We start from the raw sequence: 23,351 nt of genomic DNA on the forward strand, positions 1-23,351 counted from the left end.
AGAAACACGTCCTTAGGCAATTTCATCATTGTGCAAGCATCATAGAGTGTACTTACACAAACCTAGGTGGTATAGCCTACTACACATCTAGGCTACTTAGTACTAATCTTATAAGACCACCATTGTATATACACTCGATCATTGACCAAACTGTTATTATGTGGCACCTGACTGTAATTAATTATCTTATCTGGAATTTTTATATAAATACATCACGTTTTCTTAATCAAAGTTAAAAGGATAAATTTCATTCAGTTAAATAACAGTTGATTTAATTATACAGTGTCCTTTATGTATAAAAATAACTTCTAAGTGGTAGTCTTTGGATAGAGACACTCCCTGGGATTGTTGCTTTTAGGACCTGTTGGACTATATCTGTGTTAAATATCATGTTCTGAAATCACATTTAGGAAAGTGATTACTGTCAATTTAACAGGTCTTTATTCTAGGCACAGTATATGTGTGTGAAAGTTGGCTGAAGAAAATAATGTGCGGTGATACATGTATATTTACAAAGATTGCCACACATTTTTTTCTTTTATTTAGTGTGAATTATGAATTGCTTTTTTTTTTTTTAAATAACCATAGGGCCTGGCTGAAAATAAAAGTACTTTAGGACCTGAGGAAGTTCGTAAATCTGCTCTGACACTGGTTATGGGTGCTCTTGACAACCCAAACCCCATCTTACGATGTGCAGCAGGGGAAGCTCTTGGAAGAATGGCTCAGGTGGTTGGAGAAGCAACTTTTATTGCTAGAATGGCCCAGTATAGCTTTGACAAGTAAGTGGGTCTCTTTACCAACAAGTAAATTTCTCATATAGACAAAGATATCTTTCAAGTAATCGGTAATTATTAACTGGACTATATGTTTTCCATGTGGTATAGCATGTGACACTATTTTGTATTTTTTCATAATGATCTTAATTTTTAATTCAACAATTGATTAAACTCTAGAATCTGGGAAAGTTGTAATAAGAACTGTAATAAGAATAAGAAAGTTAGATACATTCAATATGGTAAAGGTTTCTGTTTTAGCTCTTGAATGTTACATAGTGGAATCAAGAGGATTGTTAATAAGGATTTCTCCATTATGTATTCTGCTCTGAAGAGGTGCTTTGAAGTCCTTATTTCTGCCCCCACTCCTGTTTTTCTTTATGTTAATTATTCAATTTTTAGAACAAACCATTCTTTTTCTAACTGCTCTCAAGTTTCTCTCTTAAATTATCCCTGAAATTGGATAAAATTAGCATTAGGTTTTAAAGATTTTGTTGCATATTAATTAAAAAGAGAGATTTGATGGGGGCCGGCCCCGTGGCCGAGTGGTTGAGTTTGCGCACTCTGCTTCGGTGGCCCAGGGTTTTGCTGGTTTGAATCCTGGGCGTGGACATGGCACTGCGCATCGGGCCATGTTGGGGTAGTGTCCCACATGCCACAACTAGAAGGACCCACAACTAAAAATGCACAGCTATGTACTGGGGGGCGTTGGGGAGAAAAAGGAAAAATAAAATCTTTAAAAATAAGTAAATAAATAATAAATAAAAAGAGAGATTTGAGAAATCCAAATAAGTATGATTAGGATGATAACATGCAGTTATTAGTGACTGTTGATTGTTAAGTACTTAAGTAGAAAAGTTGCAAGTCAAGAGTGGTCAAGAATTGACAGTTAAATAATGTAAATTAATCATTCTTAACTGTTGTATATTTTGAGTACTAATTATACCAAACTACTCATAATCATTAATGAGAGAGAGAGAGGTGGGGAAAGCAGTGGTTTTGAAGTAGTTGTTCTGAAGAAAAACTGCTTTCTGAACTCTTGCATATCTACGAATGGTTTCTCTTGTCTTCGCACATGAATAGCAATTTGGCTGGTTATAGGATAATACCCCAGTGTATTGTTTGAATCACCAAGGATAATATGAGCAGGCAGGAGAGAGTTAAAATATTCACAGACTCTCCATCTTCTCCAGGATGACTTCTGCTGTTTTCTAGCAATAGATTAGATTTGCCTTTTCTGAGTATTGCCATTGATTCTAAAATCAAACTTTGTTAAAGATTTTTTTAAAAGATAGAACCAATCTTAGCTACCTGTTGAATGGTTTGTGCTCTGTTAATAGTAGGTAAAATAGGATTGTGTTGCTTTGGAAGACTTTTGAATTGTAAATTTTTCTTTGGTTACAAAGGGTTTTAATTTATAGTTGTCTTCAATACCTGTAGGAGAGTTTATTTTGTACTTATTCTCGTGAAACACAAGGACATTTCATTCATATTCATGCCTGTTTGGTTAATGGTTTGCAAATATTTTCAGTGCTTAGTTTCATTAGCTTTTCAAATAACTGGTTATGATCTGAAATTAATTATTACATAGACTTTGTTCCCCATCTTTTCACATTTTAATTTATTTGAATTTTGGGTTTGTCTTAAATTCTTTACAAAATGTCATAATTATTTGGCAGCATTTTTTTCTTTCATATTGCTATGTAAAATAACGGCACATTTAAAAATCTCTATGGTATCTTAGATTTGACAGAATCTAGTTGTATTTTGAAAAAGCTTCAATACCTTGTAGCCTCATTGTAAATTCTCATTATATCAGACTGTTTTCTTCTATATTATCTCTTCTTGATGTAATATCTGACTATGAAAAGCCAAAATCACTTATACATACAGATCTGTCAGCTATATTTGCACATTAAAATCTTATGCCATCTTAGCATTACTACAGAATCGTTTCTATAAACCATTCTCAGTTAATAGGGAGGAGCTTCAGTTCCTTAAGACCCAATTCAGAAAAAAATAAAAATCATTACTGGTTAAATTTGTTTCCATTCAAATTGAAAATCGCTTTGAGACCTCTGGGAAATGTCCATTCTTATATCTTACGTTACTTTTTTTGAATAGATTATAATCACTGAGAAAATTGGCCCAGCTGTGTAGCTCACTGAAATGTTACCTTTTGAAAAGTAACAACGTGAAGACAGCTTTCTAATCTGTATAATGTTTTAGAATTCACAGAGTGCATTCATTCTTATTTCATTCCTCAAATCAACTGCTATATACGAGTAATGATAATGTACATTTTATAGATGGAGAAACTGAGGCATAGAGCAATAACAATCACTTATCCAAAGATATACTATGTTAGAAATACTGCTAAAGATGGATTAGTTCGCTTCCTTCATTACTACATTTCTTAACAAATGTTTGTGACAGCACTTGGAATTTTTCTTTCTTTGCCATAGGCAAACTGACCAACCAGAGTCTTGGTGATGATTTTTCATCTCTTGACTTTATTTTACTTTTATGAGTTTGATAGAAGTTTGGTCATGAATGGCTTATCAAGAGTTATAATACTGTTTTGGAAGTGCAGCCAAAGTTGCTTTCTAGGCTCCTTTGTTATCGTAGGTGCTTTGTTCTTAGTGATGTCCTATTGTGTTTTCTAATAGTAACTGATTATATGGGTGCATGATTATGAGTCATAATATTTTATGGCTTAAAAAGTATTGTTACATCTCTTCTTTTATTTGATCCTATCCATTGTCCAAAATGAGGTTTAGAGCTTAGCTCCCTTTTAAACTCTCTACATTACTACTTAAATATCAATAAAATAATGAAATCTGTTCTTTCATGTAAATATTAAAAAAAATACAGGACTTTCAATGCCAGTCATGGTGGAGTAACAGGGGCTGGACTTATGCTCCTGCCTTAAACAACTAGAAAACCAGGTCATATAAATGAAACAGTTCTTTTCAGACATTGGACAACAGCCAGCACAGAGCAGTGATCTCCAAAAAATGCGAAATGCTCAAGGGGAACAGTATACTTGTTCCAGATTTCTGCCTGGAGAGAGTTTCCAGGCTGATAGGAGAATTTGGAGTTTGGGAAGGCCAATGCAGCTAGAATGTATGGGGCAGAATATGAGAGAGGAGAGAGAGCTATGAGCAGAGGAGTCATCTCAAGTCTTTGGCTGAGTACTGATATGTGATGAGTACAAGGAAACAGCCCAAGACCAGGGAAAACACCACCAGAAAAGAACAGGTGAAACAATCCATAGAGCTCACAGGGCCAAGAATAATGCATGTTCCCATCATCCAGACTGGAAAGACCTCCTAAAGGGGAGTCCTCAGAAGGGTGTTGGCTTAGTAGTGGAGCAGTGTTGACCCACCCTAAAAACACTTAAACTCAAGCCTTGAAAGGATCAAACTGATTTCAAGTAACTTAACTGCATCCCAGAGCAAAGCCCAACAGTATTTAAAGAAATACAACTAATGTAGCACGTGTTATTGTGAAATTCATAGTGTCCAGTATCCAATCAAAACTTATCAGACGTATAAGGAAGCAGGAAAATAAGACCTATTACTAGGAGAAAACATAGTAATTGGAAACAAACCCAGAAATGAAAGAAATAATGGAATTAGCAACCAAGAATATTAAAAGCACTATTATAAATATGCTCCATATTTTTAAGGAAATACAGGGAAATGTGAGCGTGATGAGAAGAAAAATGAAATCCATAAAACAAACCAAAGGAAACTTATAGATATGTAAAATCTCTCAAATGAAAAAATACATTGGATGTGATTAACAAAAGTTTAGATACTGCAGTAGAAAAAATAGTGATATTGAAGACACAGAAATAGAAACCATCCCAAATGAAGCACAGAGAGAAAAAAGACTGTGAAAAAAAAAAATGGACAGAGTCTGACTCCTAGGACAAATATCAACTGTCTATGTATTGAAAAAAAGACATTATGTGGAGGAACAAAGATAACAATAACAGTAGGCTTCTAACCATAAACTATGCAAGCAAAAAGCAGTGAACTGACATCTTTAAAGTACTGGAAGAAAAAAGTCGTCAAACTAAAAGTATATACCCAGCGAAAATTCTTTTTAAAAATGAAGATTTAGTGAAGACTTTTTCAGATTACGAAAAGTTGAGAAATTTCATTGCCAGCAGATTTGTACTTTAAGAAATATTGGAAGTTCTTTGTGCAAATAAAGGGATACCAGATGGAAATTTGGATGTATATATAAGAATGAAGAGTGCTGAAAGTGGTAAGTATGTGGATAATTACAAAGACTTATTCTTAATAGTCCATTTTAAAATGGACCTGTCATTTTTATTTTGTTCTCATGGTCATTTTTTAAATTTCTTGAAAAGAGAAATTGACTCTTTAATGCAAAAATAGTAACAGTGTATTGTAGGATTTTACTATGTATAGAAGTAAAATATATAACAATAGCACAGAGAATGGGAGATGGAAATGGTAGTATACTCTGTTGGATTGTATATGATAATGCATAAAGGGGTATAATATTCTTTGAAGGTAGATCATAATGAGTTAAAAATGTCTATTGTAAACTCCAGAGAATCCACTAAAAAAAAAGTATAACTCATAAGCCAATAGTGGAGATAAAATGGAATCATAAACAATATTAAATCCAAAAGAAGACAGAAAGAGGGAAAAGGAATAAGGAACAGATGTGACAAATAGAGCAGAAAAAGCAATATGGTAGACTTCAACCCAACCATGCTGATAAGTGCATTAAATGCAAAAGGTCTAAGCATTACAAATAAAAGGTAGGGTTTGTCAGATTGGGTAAAAAAAAAGCTCTAACTGTATGCTGTCTACAAGAAACTCCTTTAAATATAAAGAAAGACATAGGTCAACAGTGAAAGGACAGAAATAATATAACATGAAAACATTAATCCAAAGGAAGCTGGAGTGGCTATGCTATGTAATTATCAGAAAAAGTAGACTTTGTAACAAGGATTGTTACCAGAATAAATGAGTGATTTCATAATGATTAGAGGATCAATTACCCAAGAGTACCTAACAATTATAAATGTATATGTATCTAATGATGCAGTTTTTAAAATACGTGGAATAAACCTCAATAGAACTGAAAGTAAAATAGACAAGTCCACAAGTAAAGCTGGAGATTTCAACATTCCTCTCAATAATTGATAGAAACATAATGCCCCCCCCAAATTATTTATAATATAAAAGATTTTAGCAACATAATCAACTAACTTGACCTGATTGACATTTATATAATACTTCACCCAGCAGCAGAATATACATTCTTTTCAAGTGCACACAAAACATTTACCAAGATAGATAAGTAATTGGGCCAATAAATGAAAATAAAACATATCAGAATTTATGGGATGCAGCTAAAGCATATTTCAAGAAGAATTTATGGCATTAAAATCATTACATTAGAAAAGAAGAAAAAATTTAATTAATTATCTAAACTTCTATCTTAAGAACCAAGAAAGAGAAAAGCAAATTGAACTGAAAGTAAGCAAAATGAAGCAGGATTTAAAGGTAAAAGCAGAAATCAGTGAAAGAGAAACCAAAAAAAAAAGTAGAGAAACTCAAACCAAGAGTTGTTTTTTTCAAAAGAGCCGTGAAATTGATAAACCTTTCATCTGACTAAATAAGGAGAGAGAGAGAGAGAGAGAAAGAAAGGCACAAATCAGTATTGCAAATGGAAGAAAGGGTTTTTATCACTGGAGATTCTGGGAACATTAAAAGGATAATAAGGAAGTATTGTAAACAACCTTATGCCAATAAATTTGACAACTTATATGAAATAGGCTGATTCCTTCAAAGACACAAACTAGCAAAGCTCATTCAAGAAGAAATAGGTATATGAATAACTTTGTATCTATGAAAGAAATTAAATTCACAGTTTAAAACTTTCCCTCAAAGAGAACTCCAGGCCGGAATTGTTTCCTTAGTGAATTTAACCAAACATTTAAGGAAAAACAATACCAAGTCTATTCAGACTCTCCCAGAAAAATAGAAGAGGAGGAGGGCTGGCCCCGTGGCCGAGTGGTTAAGTCCGCGCGCTCCGCTGCAGGCGGCCCAGTGTTTCGTTGGTTCGAATCCTGGGCGCGGACATGGCACTGCTCGTCAAACCACGCTGAGGCAGCGTCCCTCATGCCGCAACTAGAAGGCCCCACAACGAAGAATATACACCTATGTACCGGGGGGCTTTGGGGAGAAAAAGGAAAAAATAAAATCTTTAAAAAAAAAAATAGAAGAGGAGGGAGTACCATCCGACTCTTAATGAGGCCACTTTACCCCGTACCAAAACTGGACAAAGACATTACAAGGAAAGGCCAGTCTTCCTCATTAGCATGTACACAAAACCTTTAATAAAAATTTACTCAGATCCAACAACATTTTTAAGGGAAAATCATGACTAGGTGGGGTTTATCTCAGGTATGCAAGGTAGATTTAATGTTGAAAATCAATGTAACTCAACCAAATTAACAGACTAAAACAGATTTCATATGATCATCTTATTAGATATAGCAGAAGCATTTTGACAACACTCAGTAGCCATTCATCATAAAATACTCAACAAGCTAGGAATTTCAGAAGAGAATATCTTGAATCTGATAGCCCATCTACAAAAATCTGCAACAAATATTATACTTGGTGAAGACTGTATGCTCTCCCCCTAGAATCACAAACAGGGCAAGGAGGTTTGTTCTCACTGCTTTTAATCAGCATTGCGCTAGATGTGCAATCAAGTGTTAAAGAAACGAAAGGGATACAGATGGCAAAGGAGGAAGTAAAGCTGTCGTTCTTCTGAATGAAGTTTGAATATATGGAGAAGATCCTAAGAAGCCTGCAAGAAAGTTATTAGAACTAATAAATGAGTTTAGTGTGTTCTTAACATATCCAGTAATCAATTATATTTGTAGATCATGTCAATGAAGAATTAGAAATTGAAAAATTTTTTAATGCCATTTATAAAACATAAAAAATACTAGGGGAACAATTTTGAAAATGTGTGTAAGAGCTATACACTGAAAACTACAACACATTGCTGAGTATAGTTAATGAATACCTACATAAATGGAGAAATATACCATGCTCATGGAACGGAAGCCTCCACATTGTTGCGGATATCAGTTCTCTCCAGTTTGATTTGTGTGTATAACACAAGTCAAAATTCAAGTAACCACTTTTTGTAGAAATTGACAAGCTGATTTCATAGTTTATACAGAGATGCACAAGATCCAGGATAGCCAGAACAACTGAAAAAGAACAGAGCTGAGAAGACTTTTGCTACCTGATTTTAGGCTTTTTATAATGCTGCTATAATCAAGACAGATGGAACTGACATACGAAAAGACATATAAATCAATGGAATTTCAATGGATTGAAATTTTTATTCCAAATTTTTATTCTGAAAGAGTCATATATATATATTAGGTTGATTTTCCAAAAAGGTGCCAAGGCTGGCACTGAGGAAACAGTGGATTTCCCCATTTGTCTTTTCAACAGATGGTGCTGGAAAAATTAGGTATGTTCATGGAACACAAAAAATGAATCTCAGTACTTAACTCACACCATATAAAAAAATGAACTTGATAGCAATATGGATCCAAATGTAAGAGCTAACTATAAAACTTCTAAAAGAAAACTTTGTCATCTTGGATTATGCAAAATTTCTTAGGATACAAAAAGCATGAACCATAAAATATTTAAAATTAATATATTGGATTTCATCAATATTAAAAACTTTTGCTTTTTGCATGATAATGTTAAAATGAAAATACAAATTTCAAGGTAGAAGAAATATTTGAAGAAGATGTGATAATGGCAAAAGAGCAGTTGAGAAGATACTCTCCATCATTATTCAACAGGGAAATGCATGTTAAAACCACGATGAGCTACTTCTACATGCCCGCTAGAGTAGCTTCAGAAAAAAGACTGGAAATACCAAGTGTTGGAAAGGATGTGGAGTAACTAGAACTCTCATACATTGCTGGTGAAAATGTAAAATGGTACAGCCACTTTGGAATATACTTTCGTGATTTCTTATAAACTTACGTATACTCTTACCTTATGACCTAGCAATTCCACTCCTAGGTATTTACTCAAGAGAAGTGAAAATATATGTGCTCACAAACACTCATACTCAAACTTTTATCACAGCTTTATTCTTGGGAGCCAAAAACTGGAAAGAATCTACATGACTATCAATTGGTAAATGAATAAATAAATTGTGGTATAGTCATAAATGAAATACTCAGCTGTATAAAAAGCACAAACTACTTATGCAATAAATGAGATGACTCTCAAAAGCATTCTGCTATGTGAAAGAATCCAGCCACTAAAGACTATGTACCATATCATTTCATTTGGATGAAAATATATAAAAACGTAACACTGTAGGGATAGAAGATGGATCAGTGGTTGCCAGAGTGTTAGGGGGAGGTAGAGGACTTCAAATGGACGTGAGGGAACTTATTGGTCAAGAAAACGTCTTGTATCTGTGCTGTTAATATGGCAGCCACCAGCCACACGTGGCTATTGAGCAGTTGAAATATGTCCTTTTCAGATCGAGATGTGCTGTGGGTGTATAATGCACATCAGGTTTTGAAGACTGTGTTCATAAAAAGAATGAACAAATAATTTGAATTTGAATTTGAAATAATTTGAATAATTTGAATGAAATAATTTGTTACATTGATTACATCTTGATATTTCAATATTTTGGATATATTGGGTTAAATAAAATTTATTAAAATTAACTGCACCAGTTTCTTTTTTCCTTTCTGTAGTATGGTGACTAGAATATTTAGAATTACATAATATGACTTCTATTGTATTATTCCTAGGACATCTCTGTTCTATATTATGATTATGTGGTGGTTACATACTGTACACAATTATTAGGACTCATTAAATTGTACGTTTTACTGTACACTTAAAATTGGTGAATTTTATTGTATATAAATACATCTCAATAAAACTTATTTTAAAAAGTAATATACAAATCTCCATTTTATCTTTTAACTCATGCAGATGTATTTCACAAAGGAAAAAGACTGGCCCATTTTTAAAAGGTTCAAATTATAATTATAGGGAGTTTCTTTTGTGAAACTTAAAAGTAGTAGTTCTGTGAATACAAATACCTTTTTTCATATTTTCCAAACCAATTATAAAAGCTATTCTTTTATTTAAAGCACCAAGAAAAAAGGCTTTTCAAATGACTCTTGGCTTTTTAAGGAATAATTAATATTAAAAACCGAAAAGTTGTGGCTCTTCTTTCAGATTTTCTCTAAAATTAAAGTAGGCTTTATTCACTGAAATGTTTGACTTTAACCAACCATTTTAAATTAAATCTCCAGCTCTTATTTAAATTAAATCCTGACTCTTATTAGAGAGTGGAGAAAGAAGTAATCATATTGTAATCTTTGCTAATTTCCAGAATCCCTTTTATTGTGTGACTCATAAGCTTGTTATTGCTCTAGGGAAATAGAAAAAACAATCCCTGAAGCATAACTTTTTTCCAGATTGAAATCGGCCCGAGATGTTGTATCCAGAACTGGACATTCACTGGCTCTTGGTTGTTTGCATCGTTATGTTGGTGGTATTGGTTCAGGACAACATCTGAAGACCAGTGTCAGCATTTTATTGGCTCTAGCACAAGATGGAACATCCTCTGAAGTCCAGGTATAATACTGATTTTTTTATTATGAAAGTTTTAAATAATATTTTTGGGAAAACTATTTACTATATAAAATAGTAATGATTCTGTTAAGTAGTTAGGAAAAATGTATTAGGGTCTTTCTCTGTCATTTTGTTTTATAAGTCTTCTTTGTAATAGCATATAACAGGATTTTGTATTTTAGCCTAATTTTAAAGTCTGTCTTATTCTGGGAATTTAACCCATTCACATACATTTCATGAAGCATAGTTTTTATTATTATTCTTATTAATTATCCTTTGTACTTGTTTCCCCTTTTTTTGCATTTCCTTACATTTGTTGGATTGATCAAGTTTCTTTTAATAACAGTTTTTCTATCTCTTCTCTAATACCTCAACCCAGGTTCAAGATCTTTGGTTGAATCTTCAAGTGTACTCCTTGAATTTTTGTTTATTACTCCTTAAACATTTTATACACAAATAGATGTAACTACCATGAGAGGCAAGAGCTTCACATGTGTGAAATGTCCTATACTCTTGATTTTCCTCTTCACACTGGTGCACCTAAAAATATTAAAAGGATATGAATCCAACAGCATTCAATTTGCCAGCTTCATATTGGGACTAAGAAGTTGGGAGAAGAGACAAGTTTAATTGCCATTACTGCCTACCGTTAGTTTATTAATAAATGAGTTCTTTCATGATTGGATAAAAGAGATTAAATCCGCCAGAGGCTTCTAGTCTAAAGTTTGATGTCTTGGTAAATCTTTCCAGCTTGTATAAAGTACAAAATTGTCAAGAGAGTGAGAAACAATAATCAAGTAATCTTGTCCCTTAAGAGGCGCTACATTTCTTTTTTTAATGTTATTTTCACACTAGTCTGGAAGAAAAGAAAGTTATAAAATTAGTTTACCCAAGAAGTCACTGCTTGCTTCTTTAATATCAAAGAGTAGGCGTTAGTTTTCTTTTCTTTTGTCTTCACCTGTTTTCTCAGCCCCTTCTTGTTTTAATTTCTTAAAACCAAACTCTTCTAAGTGACCACCTTACATGATTCTTTTTATGTGACAAAACATTTTACTATAATTTGGATCAGTTACATTCCCTTGACTATCCAGAAATAAAACTTCAATGATGAATTCATTTCCTTCTTTTATATATGCATACTTTTCACACTTCCAAAAAACAATTACTTATGTAAAAAACTTCTGAATTAATGGGTGCTTATGGACATCACAGCTCTTTATTCCCCATCTTTTCATTGCTTTTCCAAGAAACATCTGAAATATGTATATAGGTATGTAACCTTGTATTTTGGTTTGGCAGTGTGTAAAAGTTTTTCTCTTTATCCTTGAAGCTTAGAAATTTCACCCAGTTTTGTATAAGTTTATCTTTTCTTTCTCTCTTTCTGAAACTCTTATTATGCATATATTATGTCTCGTCTTTTTCCTCATTATTTTTTTGTATTTTTATGCTATGTTACAGGATAATCTTCCGTTTGGTCTTCGAGATAATGATTCTGGTTTTTAGCAATAACTTCTTTCTTTCCAGTTTTCTACTGAATATTTAATATAAATCATGGGTGGCTTTTTTGAAGACACTTCTAGAATTTCCTTTGTGCTGTAATTATATTGCCTTAAAAATGTTTGTTATAGTTTTATTAAAGTCTTTGTTGTTTCTTCCATTACTTTTTTCCTCCAGAATGTGTGCCCTGGTCTTTCTCCCTCAAGCTGCCATATCCTTATTACTTTTCGCTAGCTCTTGTCAGTAGGTGTGGTTTCTGTACATACCTGTCCAAGTCAGGTTGCTGAGTTCTCTAGGGTTGAGGTAGATTGAAAAGTAGCAGAAGTTAAGGTATGGATTTTTTTCTACTGTGTTGGCAAGTTGGGAAACCTCTCTGTTGAGACCTTTGTCCTCAGCCCAGTAATACAACTCTCCTTTAGAGCTGCCAACAGCAGAAGTAAAAGGCAGGTTCTTCTGCACTTGGATGTGGGCAGCTTAACAGACTTTTTGTTTTCTCAGGCCTGTACTGATTACAGTATATTGCTCTGGAGTTAGTTTTACAAAAACTGTTAGGTTACTTTGTGCTTAGTAAACATTAATAGGGGCCTGAAATGTTCGATCACTTGAAGAGCTCTTTGTGAATATCATTGCTCTGGAAATTTGTCATGATCATTGTTTTATTTCAGGCTAGTTTCTTAGCAAAACTCCAGCAATAAAGGCAATAAAGATATATTTGATGTCCACTAAATGAAACACATTACGTAAGTCATTGTCTTTTGGAAGTGGGAAATATACGTACATTATAACAGAAGAAAGTGAGTTCATCATGGAAATGTTTTTCTGACACTCAAAGCTATGCTGTAGAGAAACTTTAAACATAGCATTTGTACATCAGTTGCTTTGGTTGTTGGCAGTTGGGTAGCTTATGTGCTGCCTTTTATTCCTTAAGGAATATATTTTAATTGATTTCTAGCTTATTGATTAACAGGTAAGATGTTAGTATTTAGTAAAATTTAAGTTAATAAATCAATTTAGTATACTCTAATTATTCCTTACAACTAGAATAATAATATATATTTAAAAAAAATTTTTAATTTGAGTTCATAATAGTTTACATCAATGTGAGATTTCAGTTGTACATTATTTCTTGACTGTTACCACATAAGCACTCCGCTTCACCCCCTGTGCCCACATCCTACCCCCTTTCCCTAGTAACCACTGAACTGTTTTCTTTGTCCATGTGCTTGTTATATTCCGCATATGAGTGAAATCATCTGGCGTTTGTCTTTCTCAGTCTGGCTTATTTCACTTAGCATAATTCCCTCCAGGTCCTTCCATCTTCTTGCAAATGGGATGAATTTGTCTTTTTTTTTTATGACTGAGTAGTATTCCTTTGTATATATATACCACATCTTCTTTATCCAGTCAGTTGATGGGCACTTGGATTGTTTCCATACCTTGGCTATTGTGAATAGCGCTGCAATGAACATAGGGGTGCATATGTTACTTTGGATTGTTGGTTTCAAGTTGTTTGGGTAGATACCCAGTAGTAGGATAGCTGGGTCGTATGGTAGTTCTATTTTTAGTTTTTTGAGGAATCTCCATAGTTTTCCATAGTGGCTGCACCAGTTTGCATGCCCACTGGCAGTATACGAGGGTTCCCTTTTCTCCACACCCTCTCCAACATTTGTTATTTTTTTGCCTTGGTAATTATAGCCATTCCAACAGGTGTAAGGTGATATCTCATTGTAGTTTTGATTTGCATTTCCCTGATGATTAGTGATGTTTAACATCTTTTCAGGTGCCTGTTGGCCATCTGTATATCTTTGGAAAAATGTCTGTTCATATCCTCTCCCCATTTTTTGATTGAGTTGTTTGTTTTTTTATGGTTGAGTTGTGTGAGTTCTTTATGTGTTTTGGAGATTAACCTCTTGTCACGTATATGATTTGCAAATATTTTCTCCCAATTGGTGGGTTGTCTCTTTGTTTTGATTCTAGTTTCTTTTGCCTTGCAGAAGCTCTTTAGTCTGATGAACTCCCACTTGTTTATCTTTTCTTTTGTTTCCCTTGTCTGAGAAGACATGGTATTCGAAAAGATCCTTTTTAGTTTGATGTCAAAGAGTGTACTACCTATGTTATCTTCCAGGAGTTTTGTGGTTTCAGGACTTATCTTCAAGTCTTTGATCCATTTTGAGTTTATTTTTGTGTATGGCATGAGAGAATGGTCTACCTTCATTCTTTTGCATGTGGCCGTCCAGTTTTCCCAACACCATTTATTGAAGAGACTATCTTTTCTCCTTTGTATGTTCTTGGCACCTTTGTCAAAGATTAGCTGTCTGTAGACGTGCAGTTTTATTTCTGGGCTTTCAGTTCTGTTCCATTGATTTGTGTGCCTGTTTTTGTACCGTTTTGATCACTATGGCTTTGTAGTACGTTTTCAAGTCAGAGATTGAGATAGCTCCAGCTTTGTTCTTTTTTTTCAGGGTTGCCTTAGCAATTCCGGGTCTTTGGTTGCCCCAAATGAATTTTAGGATTCTTTGGTCTATTTCCATGAGGAATGTCATTGGAATTCTGATTGGGATTGCATTGAATCTGTAGATTGCTTTGGGTAGTGTGGCCATTTTAACTATGTTTATTCTTCCAATCCATGTGCGTGGAATCTCTTTCCATTTCTTTATGTCACTATCAATTTCTTTCAGTAATGTCTCAAAGTTTTCATTGTACAAGTCCTTCACCTCCTTGGTTAAATTTATTCCAAGTACTTTATTCTTTTAGTTGCAATTGTAAACAGAATTATATCCTTGAGTTCTCTTTCTGTAAATTCATTATTGGAGTATAGAAAAGCAACTGATTTTTGTAAGTTGATTTTGTACCCTGCAACTTTACTGTGGTTGTTAATTATTCCTATTAGTTTTCCGATGGATTCTTTGAGGTTTTCTATATATAAGATCACGTCATCAGCAAACAGTGAAAGTTTCCTTTCTTTCGCTCCCTACTTGGATTCCTTTTATTCCTCTCTCTTGCCTAATTGCTCTGGCCAAAACCTCCAGTACTATGTTGAATAAGAGTGGTGAGAGTGGGCATCCTTGTCTCGTTCCTGTTTTCAGGGGGATGGCGTTCAGTTTTTGCCCATTGATTATGATGTTGGCTGTGGGTTTGTCATATATGGCCTTTATTATGTTGAGTTAATTTCCTTCTATCCCCATTTTGTTAAGAGTTTTTATCATAAATGGCTGTTGGACCTTGTCAAATGCTTTCTCTGCATCTATTGAGATGATCATGTGGTTTTTATTCCTCAATTTGTTGATGTGGTGTATCACGTTGATTGATTTGCGGATGTTGAACCATCCTTGTGTCCCTGGTAGAAATCCCACTTGATCGTGATATATAATCCTTTTGATGTATTCCTGAATTCGGGTTGCCAAAATTTTGTTGAGGATTTTTGCATCTATCTTCATCAGCGATATTGGCCTATGGTTTTCCTTTTTCGTGCTGTCCTTGTCAGGCTTTGGTATCAGAGTGATGTTGGCCTTGTAGAATGTGTCAGGAAGTGTTCCATCTCCCCTAATTTTTTGGAATAGCTTGAGAAGGATAGGTATTAAATCCTCTCTGAAAGTTTCTTAGAATTCCCCGCAGAAGCTATCTGGTCCCGGGGTTTTATTCTTTGGGATGCTTTTGATTACTGTTTCATTCTCTTTCCTTGTGATTAATTTATTCAGATTGTCTGTTTCTTCTTGATTCAGCTTTGGGAGGTTGTAAGAGTCTAAGAATTTATCCATTTCCTCTAGATTATCCTGTGTGCTCTCCGGGCTTTCTTCCTCTTGCTCTGGTCTCCTGGGATGTTGGCTTGATGAGGTCACCCCCTGCAAAAGCTTTCACCCCATTAGAGGGCTTCCCTCTAGGCAACAATCTAGTCCTTGGTGATCCCATGAACAAGCTACCCCTCCCCCGTTCCTTCTCTCATGGAACCTCACGCAGTTGCAAATCACAGTCTTTAGGGGAGGAAGTGAAATTCTCTCTCACCCCATTCCAGCTCCTCCGAGGGGGGCTCCAGCCTCTCTGCCCTCCATCATGTGGCTGCGTGTGTTTCTCCGATGTTTTTTATGTTATGTTACGATGTCTTCTGTTGGAGTATGGATGCCCCTGTTCGTTGTATGTCGGAGGGGAGAGAGTCTTGGGAAAGTTCACTCCACCATGATGCTGATATCACTCAAAATAAAATTATATTTTATTCCAGACTTGGTCTCTTCATTCACTTGCTTTGATAGTGGATTCTAGTGGTCCAATGTATCGTGGATATGTGGAACCAACATTGTCTCTAGTTCTTACCTTGCTGTTGACAGTTCCACCTTCACATACAGAAGTTCATCAGTGTTTGGGTCGATGCTTGGGTGCTATAATAACTACTGTTGGCCCTGAACTACAAGGTAAGTAAATTCATCTTAAGTTAAAGGAACTAGGCAGATAATTACTTTCATTTTCCTGAATGTCACCATCATGTTTCTTAAAGGAATCTTGTAATAATAATATTAATTACTATATATTACTATGTACTATGCTTATGATTTACCAAAGGCCTGGAACTCTGCTTTTTACATATGCTATTTTATTTAATCTCTACAACAAACTGATTACTGACGGTGTTTTTTTGAAGTTTTGCACACAAAAAACATTTCTAAATGAAATTTTACTGGAGCCCCAGGAAAACAAAAATGAAAGTGGAGTTCCTTTGCCTTGGGGTGCCATCCGCTTGTCTTCGTGGACTTTTGCCTCACTTCTTTTTAAACTCTAAGGCTCAGGAACATAGTTTTAAAAAACCACTGCCATAAGGTAGATAATGCTGTCTAATTTAGCAGTCTCAGAGAAGGTAAGCAACTTGCCTAGGGTTAGTCAGCTAATGAGTAGCAGATTTATGATCTTAAGGCCCATATTCTTATCACGCAATTCGACTGAAATAATTCTACCAATGGTTAAAGTAAACACTCAAGTCAGAAAAATACTGTGAATTTATCCTGAATATATGTCACTTCCAGGGTTTTCCCATTTTCTCTTTACCTTTTCTTTAAAATCTTTTAATGAGTTGAGTTTCTTTTAAAAACATTTTTTGATGAGGTAGATTGGCCCTGAGCTAACATCTGTTGCCAATCCTCCTCTTTTTTTGCTTGAGGAAGATTGTCCCTAGCGAACATCTGTGCCAGTCCTCCATCTTGCATGTGGGACACAGCCACAGCGTGGCTTGACGAGTGGTGTGTAGGTCTATGCCTGGCATCCGAACCCCCAAACTGTGGGCCGTTGAAGTGGAGCATGCGAACCTAACCACTACGCTACTGGGCTGGCCCCACAGTTCAGCTCTTTATATACATTATCTCTTTTAATTCTGATAACAGTCCTGAGATAGGTATATCTCTCCATTTTACAGATGAAACGCTGAGGCTGAGAGAAGTTAAGAACTTTTCCAGAGTTTTATCTATATAGCCAATGAGTGATTGGAATCAGAGGTGAAGCCCAGATCAATTTCGTTTGCCTGCATTATTAACCAGTATGCTATGTTGCATCCATTCGGACAGATATCTAAAAAAAAAAGAAGCAAAAAAAGAAAAGATCTTAAGGAAGAATGCTAGGAACTTAAAAATGTTTTATTTAGACATGTCTCTTTCTTAGACTCAGTGTCCTCTTTGCGAAAATTAATAGTTTTCTTCCAGGCTTCCAGTGAATATCATAAAGTTATGGAAAGAATACATATGCACCTTTCACTAAGCCTGGTTGTTTACCAAAAGCTATCTGATGCAATGTTTGATGAGGTAATGCTTATTTTAAACTAGATGTGACTCTTAGTGACTCTGATTTCCTCGTTTGGTCTTTATATGTGTATAAAATTGTTTTATTTTACATTGGTAAAAATTTTAAATCATCTATATTTAGCAATTAAGACATTTTTATATAGACAGTGTACAACACTACAATTTATTTTTCCTGTCTCTGTTAAAGTTGCCATTAATCTTGTTAGGAAAATAGAATTTGAAGTTACTGTATTGTAGAAGTGATAATATTGGTTAAAATAGAGAACCAGAGAACAAAGAATCTTCTGGCTCTTTCAAATAAAACAGTGACAGGTTTAAAAATAATATAGTTTATCCGAGAATAAATATAAACCCAGCTAAATCCAAGAGAGGTATATTATTGTCGTCTATATGCAGTCATGGTTTGAAATCATTTCTATGGACCTTGTATACTTTTGTTTTCAAAACAGTCTGAATAGTAATCAGAACGAGGTGTTACTTATAAGATAATTGATTTCTAGGAATACTTTTGGTGATACTAATAAAATAATTGTATTTTTACATTTTCTTTTATTTTGCTGCTAGGGAATGGAGCAACAATTTCCACAATTCGTTCTTCTTGTTTGGTGGGTTGTGCAATCACCCAGGACCATTCAGATTCTCTCGTGCAGGCAGCTGCCATATCTTGCCTTCAGCAGCTTCACATGTTTGCACCACGACACGTCAATCTCTCTAGTCTCGTTCCTAGCCTTTGTGTGAGTATAAAGCTGTTTCATTCAGTTTATTTAGGGAGCCTCCAGTGTGTTTCCCAAAAGATTAAACTAGACCAAAACAAAAAATATAAGTTTCCTGGATTGTGAATTCTAGGGTTTCAGTTTCACTAGTCATTATGACTATTCGTTTCATTCACTGGTTTTCTTTTTTTTTTTTTTACCTTGTAAGAAATATTTTGATGAACTATTTATTTCTCAGCTAAGAATGCGTATTTTTAGTCTTTTCCAATCAGAATTTTATTTCCTAAAGCTTGATTAATAATTTCTTAGGATCTGTTGCTATCATTGCAATTGTTAATTTATTCACTTAACAAATATTTACTGAGAGCTTGCTGTATGTCAGGCACCATACATAGTACTGGGATTACATGTGTAATGAGACAATATGGAGCCTTTGTCATAATGAAGCTTATGGTTTACAGGGGAACATGGTCAACAATAATTATTTACAAATAAGATAAGTGCGGGGCCGGCCTGGTGGCACAGTGGTTAATTGCACACGTTCCGCTTTGGCAGCCCAGCGTTCGTCAATTTGGATCCCGGCTGCGGACGTCGCACCACTTGGCAAGCCATGCTGTGGTAGACGTCCCACACGTATAAAGTAGAGGAAGATGGGCACAGGTGTTAGCTCAGGGCCAGTCTTCTTCAGCAAAAAGAGCAGGATTGGCAGCAGATGTTAACTCAGGGCTAATCTTCCTCAAGAAAAAGAAAAAGTCAGCAAAAAACATGAAGAAGCAGTCAGAGAGATTAAAGGAAAAAGAGAGGCTTTAAAAGCCCAGTAGAGTAAAGGAGTGGTCAGCTGTATCAAATATTGTCAAGAGATCAAGTAAAATGAGAGCTATAATGTGTCCTTTGACTTTTGTCACATAATGTTCTTAGTAAGAGCTCATCTGGTAGAATGGTACACATGGAAGCCAAATACATTGGGTTAAAGGTAGAATATGAACAGAAACTTCTTTCCAGAGGTTTGACTGTAAAGGAGAGGACAGAGGACAATAGGTCAAGGAGGTGAAGGGGTCAAGAGAGACTCTTTTTCTTGCTGCAGTAGTGAGAAGTAAGCATGTTTAAATGCTGGTGAGATGGAGCCAGTAGGGTAGGAGAGTTCAAGGTGTAGGGCAGAGGGAATAATTGTCATCCAAGGTTTCTAATGGGATAGAGTTTCCAGGGCACACGTAAGGGAGTATCTCTTCCAGTGCAAAGGAGGAAAGGAGTCCAGAGGAAAGGAGGAGAGGATGAGTGTAGATACAGATGTGTTTGTGGATCTGGTGGCTGGAAGTTGAAGGAGTTATTATTTAATGACTTACTTTCTTAATCAAGTAAAAGGGAAAATCAAGTTCCATGAACAAGGAAGCAAAGAAGGGGGCCAGAAGTTTGAGGAGAATGGGAAGTGGGAGATTGAACTAACTGGGTAAATATGAGAATTCGCTGAAAGTGCTGAGAGTTCAGTAGAGGTTAGTGACCCTCTTTGGCTCTATTGTGTAATTTATGATGGTAGCAATTCGCCTAGTTTTGAGATTTTTCTCCAGTACCTGTAAATAACTTGGGTGCAGGTATTGAGCAGCCAGATACTTTGATACATTCATAATTGGACTTTGACCAAGCAGATTCGATTAAGTGACAGCAGGATGAAGGAGATAAGGATATTAAGAAGACAGTGCTGAAATGATGGATTGTGAAATCTCATTTGGATAAAGGAGGAAGGTAAAGACTGCAGGAGGCTGACCTCTAGGGGGAAAGAAAAGCACTACAGATGTAACCATGGGAGGATATTGTTGAGGTAAGAGGAGGAGAAGGTTATCCAGGATGAGGAAAAGGAACTGAACAGCCAAGATATTAGATGTTAGATCTGTGTGGTATATTTAGCTTTCCTCAATAATATTTGCTCCCGTTTCACCGTAGACCAGGGGGAACTGAATCAGTCCCAGACCATCAAGGAGTTTGTGTGTGCCACAGGGCAGAAACCAGATGCACGCGAAATGTTTGCCAAGAACATCCACAAAGAAAATAGCCAACTAATAGTATACACTAGATTGCATTCTGCAAGATATTAGCATCCTGCCAGAAGTCACGGTCTGATGCCCCAGCTCTGAGGACATAGATGGCATCTCTGAGCAAGGCAAACTGGTTACATGATCCAGCTTCAGTAGGCAACTGACAAGTGTGATGAGGATGCAGACGCACACTCCTCAGGTTGTCTGGTTCCTCTCTCCATTTTTTATCCTTTCTTTTTTCCTCCTTTCTATGGAGGTTGACCTTATAAGATGGAACACATTTAAGAGGATATGATAAAATAGTATGAATTTCTTTATCTCAGTGGAGGTTATCAGTAAGCCACACGGAATGCAATGTGTCTCCTCTGTTAACAGATGATAATATTTCCAAACTGATTTCCTTAGCAGAGCATCAAGGGTTTTGTTACAAGGTTTGTTGGAGCACTTTCCTACGCCTTTTCCAAAAGAATAAGCAGTGAGATTACAGACAGCTGCTGGGAAGGAGATGGCATGGCAGGATAAAGATGAGGAAAAGGGCCATTCAAGTGGTTGTCTTGTTTACATTGCCAAGAGCCTCTCGTGCTGTCTCCATTACCAGATCTTTTGACATTCTCTGAAAATCATTCTACACATGGGTTCATCCAAATTAGTGAGATCAGTATGGGTTGTTTGAAATTTCATATTCATTTCTACTCAGTCATTGCCATCAGCAGTAGCCATATTATGTGACACCATGTGTAATACCTAATACAAATGAGATGTGATTTTTTTCAGCAAATGTAATGAAAGGTGAATTTCACCATAGTAATCTTTATTAAATGACACAAAAATATTAAAATTTGTATCATGATAGAACTATTTTAAATGTGTTTTGGGGATATTGGAGCTATTCCAAACCACCTCTCTGAACTACTATTATTTCCCTCCTGGCAAACAACTGCTTTTACACCATGTGACCACAGTTAACTCATTCTCCTGTTCTGACAATTCTGCACACAGGCATTTATGTCCTCTGGGATAAACGTAGGAAATGTCAGTAAGAGAAAGACTTGAGCTGAATGCCCAAGTCATCAGTGGCAGAGCCAGGGGTGTTCAGTTGTCCAGGATGTAGGTACATGGTAGGCATAAGAAGGGATAACACGATGACATAAAGTGTAAAATAATGGGTTTTTATAAGAAGGCAGAGATCTAATGTAGAAGCAAGCAGCACAATGTTCCTGAGGTTTGTGGAATGTAAGAAAAAAAAACTCCTCTGGAAAACAAGTAGGCATAATCTACAAAAGCTGAATAAATGTGTACACTGTGACTCAGCACCTCCACTCTTAGGTAAATCCCTGACAGAAATGCGTGCACACATATGCCAAAAGACGTGTGCCAGGAGTGCTCATTGCTGGGTTATTCAAAATAGCCAAAACTAGAAACAACCGCACTGTCTACCGCTCAGCAGAGAGGATAAATAAAGAGTGATATCATTATTCAGTAGAATACCACATGGCGATAAAAATGAACGAACTGCTGTTACGTGGAGTCACATGGATGAATCTCACAGATGTTTTGCTGAGGAGAAGCCAAACACAGAAGAGAACATACTGCATGGTACCACTCATACAAAATTCAAGAACAGACTAAACCAGACTATAGTGATGGATGTCACTGTCAATTGTGGTTATCTCTGAAAGGGCTAGGAAGGGACATGAAGAAGCAACATATTTTTGTCAAATTTAATGTATTTTATTCCTGGTAATTTCTGGGTTTTACCAGAAAGTGTCAATGGAAAGTTTTCAAACAAATACATCATTACTGTTACCTGGATTACGGTGACTGTAAGATGCCATCACTTGTAATTGGCTTCTTTAATATGAGACATGTTAAAATGGGGGGAAAAGCACTCTTCAGAGTCATTGAAGTGGAATTTTTTAAAGACACTTTGTAAGCTGTAAAAGGTTTTATTTCTTTCACTTTAGCTTTACCAGTCAACATTTGTTGAGTGTATTTTCTTTCTTTTTTTGCTGGGAAAGACTCACCCTGAGCTAACATCTCTTGCCAATCTTCCTCTTATTTTTCCTCCCCAAAGCCCCAGTACATAGTTGTGTATTCCACTTGTAAGTCCTTCTAGTTCTTCTATGAGAGCTGCTGCCACGGCATGGCTACTGATAGACAAGTCATGTGGTTCCATGCCTGGGAACTGAACCCGTCCTGCCGAAGCGGAGCATGCCTAACTAGGCCATCAGGGCTGGCTCGAGCGTATTTTCTTAGCTACAATTCTATTTAATTTTAATTAAGTTAAACTTTTATAGTGTTTTGCTTCATATCTATTTGATCATTTGATTCTTTCCACAATTGTGTAAGATAGGCAGGGTGGACATTGTCCCCATTGTACAGATAAAAAGGCAGAAACTCTGAGAGACTAAGTGACTTGTCCTTCCCATCTCATATGACCATGCTTAAGCTTTCCAATTAGAGGATGTTTGAAAGTTCCCGAATGTCTTTATTTTCATGAACAGAAGCAAATAAAACATAGTGTTGAAAAAAATCTGTCAGATTTTCTCCTTCAGTTATTTTTTACTTTTTTAATACTTGGTGTAAATTTCATAGGCAATGAATTTTATGCAAATATATCTTGAGTTACAAATGCTAGATTAATATTATATTTATAATATAATAATGCTATATTTTTATTATATAAAAATATACTAGCATTGTGAAGAGGCGATGTATTTCACATAATTATTCCCACCTTTCATCATTTCTGGATGGGATTCTTTCTTAATGTATTACTTCCATGCTTAAAAAGCAGCATGTGAAACATAGTATTTTTCTTGATGAATCAGATTTTTAGTAATAATGATAA

General features: G+C 35.5%; 1 protein-coding gene across 5 annotated transcripts in view; it reads left to right on the plus strand.

Annotated features, from left to right (window-relative positions):
- The window catches only part of HEATR5B (HEAT repeat containing 5B), a 107,711-nt gene that overhangs the window by 35,045 nt on the left and 49,315 nt on the right, over positions 1-23,351 (plus strand). For all 5 annotated transcript variants that reach the window (XM_070574050.1, XM_070574053.1, XM_070574051.1 and 2 more), the window contains exons 18-21: positions 589-779; positions 10,324-10,483; positions 16,194-16,383; positions 18,322-18,491. In XM_070574050.1, coding sequence (XP_070430151.1) covers positions 589-779; positions 10,324-10,483; positions 16,194-16,383; positions 18,322-18,491 — 711 coding nt within the window. The remainder of the gene's footprint in view (positions 1-588; positions 780-10,323; positions 10,484-16,193; positions 16,384-18,321; positions 18,492-23,351) is intronic.

Source organism: Equus przewalskii, chromosome 14 (genome assembly GCF_037783145.1).
Source record: "Equus przewalskii isolate Varuska chromosome 14, EquPr2, whole genome shotgun sequence".
NCBI lineage: Eukaryota > Metazoa > Chordata > Mammalia > Perissodactyla > Equidae > Equus > Equus przewalskii.